At 30.9% G+C, this 8,272-nt stretch overlaps 1 protein-coding gene across 1 annotated transcript; it reads right to left on the reverse strand.

Annotated features, from left to right (window-relative positions):
- Window positions 294-4,580, reverse strand: LOC109328777 (monoacylglycerol lipase-like). The gene is made up of 7 exons (XM_019562395.1): window positions 4,097-4,580; window positions 3,214-3,252; window positions 2,988-3,058; window positions 2,438-2,502; window positions 1,852-1,941; window positions 1,674-1,766; window positions 294-969 (listed from the first exon to the last, which is right to left on the reverse strand). Exons 1-7 carry the CDS (start codon window positions 4,474-4,476, stop codon window positions 559-561), a joined length of 1,149 nt encoding a protein of 382 aa, XP_019417940.1. The 5' UTR covers window positions 4,477-4,580; the 3' UTR covers window positions 294-558.

Below are 8,272 nucleotides of genomic sequence, written 5' to 3' on the forward strand. Positions count from 1 at the left end.
ATTGCCGAATGGATAAGTTATATCATTATCATTCAGTAGCTAAATATTTTATCTAATATATATTAAGTTTGGTTGAAGAAAGAATGTTCCTTTGAATGAGTGATGGAAGAATAAAATTGGAAACTACCATGGTAATTGTTAGGAAACAAATCAAGAGAATGAAAGAGTAAAAAACATCAAATGTAAAACTAAGGTTTTTAACAGGATGAAAAACAACCAACAATGATTTTGAAAATACCATATAAATGCATTTAACCAATCTATTTACAATAACTGAATCATGTAAAAACAACTAGAAACAAAATGCTCCAACATGATAGATATTTAACACAAAACATCACATAATGAATGAATACATGGACTTCAGACATGAAAATACTAATGAAACTTGAGGCTAATAAAAATACAAGTTTCTTGATGGAACACAATCCACACAAGTCATATATATCTAACACCTACAATACCTATCTACTTATGCACCCTGTTTCCCTGGGCGACTTTGATTTTCTACACTTGCCAACCTTGACATCATTATTTTCTTTTGTTTCTTAACATTTTTCAAATAGTAAATAACCTCTTCTCCATCCAGTTGATAATGTCCTGAGCTATCTCTTCACGCTCAGGCTCGAACAGAAGGTCGTGCAAGAAACCATCATAAAGTTTTATGTCTTTGAACTCTGAAGCTGCCTTGTTGTATAGATCTTCTGAGGCCAGTGGATCAGTTACCTTATCAGCAGTTCCATGCAGGACAAAGAATGGCACTGTCACAGACTTCAAGTTCCGCATTAAGTAAGAGGATATCCGAAGTATTTCATGGCCGGTTCGGACCCTTATAGGTCCGGTGTAGACCAAAGGATCAGAGTATTTTGCCAACAAAGCTGCTGGATCCCTCGAAACTGGAATGCCCCTTCTGTTTGCTCCTTTAATTTGGAACCTTGGAGCTACCAGAGAAAAAAGTGGAGCAACAGCCTGCACCAGACAGATACTATTTAATACATGAAACACATTCAAAGAATAGTTCACATTTACAAACATAATGAAAGATAACTTTATAATCTTGACATTTTAGAAATGGATGAGTAGACTAGTTGCTATTATTTATATTGTCTCGACTAGGAGTTTTCCCAAAGTCTATATGCAAGAAAACGATCAATGCTTAAATACAAAGGAGAGAGGTAATGAGAACAAATATGAGAAGGTGTTCAGAAATCAGAGAATTAGATGCAGAGGAAACAGTGACAAAGTATTGTCATTTTTATGTGCTTACTACAACTTGAGGGCGAATTCACTGAATTGAAAACCTTAACTTTTGATGTATTATATCTAATAACAAACTAGAACAACAGCTGCGATCGTGTTCATTCTCACTTTGATTCAATTAACAAAACTCAAATCCTTTAACTGTTGCATGCAGTGTTGTCAAATAGCGGCCATGGCCGAAAGCGGCAGTGGTTCTAGGTAGAATGCCATTCGCCACTGTTGCATGCATCTGCCATTTGTTGATTTTGGGCCGCCATGGCGGACATGACACTGTTAGTGGGCTCTTTGGGTTAAAATTTGGGGGTTTAAGTGCAATTTTGGGTTTTATAAGAAAGCATGTTTTTCTAGTAAGTTATTTTAGCATCAAATCAGAAACACATTAATTGCAAACAACCTACAAGTGCAAAACTTACACCAACAATTGGATGAGCTGGCCTCACACGCAAAGCAGGTGAGGTTAATATAATCCCTTCCACCATTACTTCAATATGAGGGAGGGAAGCCGCCTACACAAAATGTAGAAATTAAATTTCGAAATTCGACAAAGACAAAATTAACCCAGGAAGGTTCGGAGAATATTTTAGCCCTTACTTTCAAAACCACAGCCCCTCCAGTAGAGTGACCAAAGAGAAAGCATGGTATCCCAGGATTCTCTGATCTAATCTTTTCCAAGAAAGCCCCCTGTTCATAACATCATCAATATGCAAGCTACATAATCAAAATCGTGAAGCGTAATTTGAAAATACAATACAAAATTTAAAGGAAAACAAGCAAAGAATGGGGCAAATATTTTTAATTGTTAATTGAATTCTCTAATGGCTATGAAAGCGACCAGAAAAAACAATTACACTGAAATCGGGTCATGAATACAACACTTGCTAATGAAAATGGTCAAAATAATAGTTGAAAAGATGTAAGACAAATATTATAAGTTAACTGTGACAACTTCACTGGTTTATTTGCATTGCTCATTGAAGAAAAGGCAAACATATATTTTATATTTACACTATTTAGTTATCTAATTTTGTCCCAATGTTTAAAATGGTGGAAACTCAACATTCATGCCTAAATCTTCTCTTCCATTCTGAACAAGAGAGACATTATCACAAACAAGAAATATGCTACTCCTACTAGGCTACATTTACACAAACATAAAAAAAAGTGGAATTATACTTACAGTGTCTGCAACCACATAATCAAGAGAAGGAACGTAACCATGCAATCCATCACTCCCTCCATGACCTGTGTGACAAGAAACCAAATAACTCCAACCCATCAGAAAAATGATAAGAAAAGTTCACAAACGATATAATTATATTCAGTCTAAGGTATATCAAATTGTATATGCATTTGGGATGAAGTACCCTTTGTATTTCATTAATGAAAGTTGGTCTTATAAAATAAAAAATATAAGGTATATCCATCTATGAAGAGGAAGGCATCGTGTATCAATGAGGATCTCCAAAGGGAACTGAATCCTATGTGCCTTGGGTTTCCTGTGCCTGTGTCCCGGTCCAATCACTCTTTGCCAACAAATAAAAATAACACTTTATTTTAATTTTATTTTATAAAAATAAAATATTAAATCTATGTGTTTAAATATAAATTGAGCGGGACAGGATTTAGAACACCAAGTTGTGACAGGATTGAGAACATTAAGTTGGGACAGAATTGGAAACACCAATGGACAGGTGATCGACCTAATGACATAATAGGTATTAAATTACCTATCCAGTCCATTGCATAGACACCAAAATGACATGATGTTAATTTTTGTGCGAAGTCAGCATATCTTCCGCTGAAAAATGAGCAGTAAGTCAGTGGTGCAGGGTAAAGAGCATGAATCTTTTTGTTCTATTAGAATGAATAATAATTCATAGGAAATATTTACTTATAACAATCGCTTGAAAAATCACATTTCGTGGGGTCAGAAAATGCAGAAAGCAAACTTACCCGTGTTCATTAAGCCCGTGAATGATGATAAGAATGCCCCTGAAAGAACAAAAGAGAAAACAAGAGATCTTAGAGAGACAAAACAAAAACAAATGAATCCTGTGATTACAAGTATTATAAACTTTGTGAAGCTTAAGCTTCTACTACTTGGAAACTATTCAATAGTAAATCTCATTCAGAATGGATAACATAGTTTGAGAATTTCAATTTACTAGTTCACTCCCCTTTTTCTTCAACTGAAAAACCTTCAAGTATTTCTACAACCTCACCATTTCCCTCAATTATGTTATCAATGAAGACCCAAATTGGCAAACTAAAGATATGCATAACTTCACATTAGTTCCAAATAGAAGAAAAACTTCATTTTAATAGATTGCTCCCAGATTTTACAAGGTTTATACTCTCAAGTTTTAAACACCCGTTTCAGAAATTTCAAAAACAGAGGTTTTGGACAATTGCTGGACAGATATATAGCAATCGCCAACCCAAATTTCAAATTTGTTTTCCTTTTCCGGGGTCACATAACTCCAAACACAGCTTATTATTATAAAACAATAAGAAAATATTATATATATCAGTAATATAAAAATATAGAATATTAATTAAAAAAAGATTGTGGTTAACTCAGCATATATTAATCGGGTTTGGGACTGGTTTGGAGTAGTCTAACAACTATACCAAACTCAAAAGTTGAACTCGGCTAAAACCTGAACCTAGTCACATCGATTTTTCCTCATTGAATATAAGTTGTGTTCGGATGGGGTTTTCATTGTTTTCGCTGACGAAATATGTATACGGTATTTCTTAAATCCTAATTTCAACACGTAAAGCAAAAGAAAATTCATCATGAGTTGAATGTTTATATAATAAGGAAGAAGCTAACTTCAAATGACCGGTGACCGGAAACCAAGAACGGCAAAAGAGAGCGTTGTTTCTGAGTCCATAGAAAATAGAAGTATTCCACCGGCAGCACCCGTCATCCCGTCCCATTCCAACACCTTCAGCCAACGTTCTTCTCCTGAACGTGTCCTCTTCCTCTCTAATCAACCACCGCCTCTTGAAACGCTTCTTCGGTGACGGAGGCGGAAGTCCGGCCACCGTCGATGAGAGCCGGCGACGGCGAGGGAGAACGAACAAGAGGAATGAGAGGAAGAGTGTGTAGACGAAAATCAAAGAAGCCCTTAGCGCTTTCAGAATCGGGATTATGCGGTTACTTGCCCCTGACGTTAACGGCTCCATTCCCGTCTCCACGGAGGAAGACATCGCTGCTTTCTACGGCGGAACGGAAACGGAAAACGTTAAATGTGTTATTTTAGACAGAACACACACAAAAAACTGAATCGAAAACAAAGGTTGTCTTTACACGGTTGTGCGTTTATTTATATCTTTTATTTAATAATCGTATCTTTTATTTTAGAAGTCAATGTAATCTAACGGTCGATAGTTACTGTTGACAAAGCTCAGCTTTGAACGCAGAAAAGTATTATTTTTTGTTGTTATAATGGTTGATTTCCCTTTGGTACTGGGAGGAAACTAATACTTTTCAAGATTTGATTGTAATTTCAATAAATATTGCTTACAAAAATTAAAGTTTTTACCTTTTAGTTTATATTATTAGACTAATATTTTATTTATAATTAGTGCATTATTATTCGGATGGATGACAATATTTATAATGTATACGAGTTAGGATTATCTTCATTGATAGAGAAATAAGTACTTTCAAAATAAATGGAGATACAATTTTCAATGTTACATTTATCTTTACTTTTCGTATTAAAAATAAAATGAGAAACATGTATTTATATCTCTATGTAGATCCACAAATATATAGTATAATTGTGAAGATGATTGGCTGATATGACACATGGCTTTTATTGATTTGCAGATATGACCAGGAATAGAAACAGGAGGCTGTCAAAGTCGTAGGGAGTAGGTTGCTTATTGTATTGAACTATTGATAAAGAACTTATGAGAGTTCTTTAATAAAAGTTGTTATTTAGAAATTAAACTTTTAACTTCTTTTTTTTTTGTTGTTGTAAAATGTGATAATGTTCTATATTATTAAATTAATATCTTCTTGGTATTTTATTTTTAAATTTGATTCGCTATTTCCTTTTTCTATTTTTATTTTACCATGTTATTGTGTAGAATCATGTAAATTAAGGATTGGAATGAAACTTAATTTGTTTTTAAAGTCTTACTATGAAACGTTCTTAATTCCTAAAACCTCCGGATTCTCCTCCTATCCACACATATTACAATTAATTATAGAACATCTTTTCATTAGATACACTCTCTAATTTTATAATATTTTTATTTTATATTTTCTATTCAATATTTAATATGTCCTCCCTATTTTCTATTCAATAATAATATAGTTAATGAATGAGTAATTAATTTTATCTTGAAAATAATAATTGAATATGAAAAAAGAATCTTAGAAAGCAACGTAACCTTCGTGTCTAAAATGACTCATCGGATGGATTTTGCACTATTTTCATTTTTTAGTCCAAAGGAAACAACCCAAGATTGATTGTTTTTGAGATATAAAGAAGATCAATTGGTAAGAAGTAAACTAGGGTTGAATTTTGGAGGAAAGAGTTTTGGGATATTTCATAACTCTTAAGTCTATAATAAATCATAAAAATATTCGACCAATGTTTACTTGTCAAAATATCTGTAAAAATAGTTTATGGATGAAAATAAATATCATAATATCTACCTTATGGTACCCACATTTTTATTTTAATTAAATATTTATATTTTATACATTTTATTATTATTTTAACATTATATTTTATCTATTTTATTATTATTTCATAATAAATTTTAATTATTGAGTTATAATTTAAATATCATATTACTCAAGTAATATTTATTTTTATATATTAATTATTTAAAATATATAAAAAAATAATTAAAATTGAAAACTAATTAGGTACCCGTAAATACTCATTATCAACGTGGATACTTACAAATAGTATATGTATAAGTATGCATATTTAAGCCTCATTTTCCTATTCTTTTCCTCACAAATCAACTCATAAACAAACTGTAAAAGTTCTAATGAATAACACTACAATCATCAAAGTATGACTACTAGAAATTTACCATTTTGACCTTATTTTTCATTCAACATCTCAGTAAAACTCTAACTTCTTAGAACTTCAATTGTATAGTTTTGGTTGTTGTATATATTAATGATTATAAGCATGACACTACTTCTCTTGCTATATATTGTGAAGACACAAGTACCTCATATTTTCCTTTCTGCTAGTTGTCAATATCAAATTATCAATATGGTACAACTATATCTGATATTTTTGGTAGCTTTAACTTAGGCCTTATTAGAATCCTAAAATTGGGAAATAATGTCCTTAGATAAGTAACCTGGTCAGATAATATCTGATTCTATAATCAATGGGCCATAAGTGTTAATGAATTTGTTTGGTGGTACAGACTACATAGTATGCAAATTGCTCAAAGACTAGAAAGGCATGGGATGCATAAACATAAATGTTCTATACTACTATTTTATAGTATTCAATCAACTTCTTAAAAAGACAATGAATTAAATTCATTTAAGAAAAGTTAACTCTCATTGACTACATAATAAAAATGAGCATTAGAAATCTATTACACCATAGGGAAGTAACCAAATGAAGCATATCAATCCATGTCACCATATTTCCATTCTTTTTTCTTTTAGAGTCGAGAAAAAAGTTAAATGAAAGACTTGCGATTCATGAAATATAATTATTCTAAAATCTTCTCTTTCACTTTTTCACTCTGTACACTCAAATCACAAATAAACCTTTAAAATTAACCAATGTTACACATAACACATATTATTTGTTCACAAGCTGGTGTGTGATAAGGGGGCATTACAAGGTTCATAGTTAATGTGAATCCAAATACTTTTTCTTATACAACTAATTTTATATCTAGACGACTAATATATTATTGTTTTTATTTTTTTATATATAATTTATTATGATATCAATTATTATTATTCCATGCATAAATATGCTCAATACTTTGTTAGTTGTACTAATCATTGTTTTATATTATCATATAGTTGATATGTGATTAAAATAAGAGTCTCACCTAGAGTGACAACAAGTTAAGACTATTTAACGCTCATTAAGAAAATGACTACAAAAAATATACTAAATTCAAGTCCTCAATAAGTAACAATAGTCAAGCTAAAAAGAAAATGTATTTTACATTCTAGTGGTTTTTATGAGACCTCTTTTTTTCAAACTCATTATAAAAACATTACTTAATTAAATTCTTTTGATATACAATAAGTACTCATTTTTATTTCACGATTGTAATTTCGTTTGAGGAAAATGTATGCACCAACAATATAAAAGTTTACTATGTCATTTATAATTCATATTTTATTTATCATAGACGGTTAGATATGAGTATTAAAAATAAATAATATATGATATATTTTCTATATATAACTATTTACATATTACATCAACATGACACTCATTTCCTTTAATTCCTCATTTTTTTCAAACTTTGACATACAATCTCCATATAGTTATAGAAAACCCATTTGTAGAGGAGGATTATAAGTGCTCTATTAGTTGTTTAATTCTTCAATGCACAACATAGGATGTAAGAAAATGATAAAGTACAATTCCCTTTGGAGTTAAAGTAACAATCATGATATTCCCAAAAAAATGATACTATGCTAATGAGAGTGTCATATATGTTGTTTGTTGAGAACTAACTCTTACATATATGTCTCATTATTATTTTTATTATTTGTATTATTTAAATATTTATTGGACTACTTCTATCATAATAAACTGAGTTTAGGAGAGAACCTTAACATATTTTCAATGCATTTGTAACCTTGTTATTGTTGGAAGATATTTAGATTAATAGAGTATTATCTTAATTAAGATTTAGTTAATTTCATTTTATTTGAATTTGTTTATATTTTATATTTATTTTGTCAATTATTATTATCTTATCATTTGTAATGACTTTTTCTATATATTAATTTATTTGGGCTAGCTCAATATGATATGTGTGA

This window comes from Lupinus angustifolius, chromosome LG15, assembly GCF_001865875.1.
Source record: "Lupinus angustifolius cultivar Tanjil chromosome LG15, LupAngTanjil_v1.0, whole genome shotgun sequence".
NCBI classification, from domain to species: domain Eukaryota; kingdom Viridiplantae; phylum Streptophyta; class Magnoliopsida; order Fabales; family Fabaceae; genus Lupinus; species Lupinus angustifolius.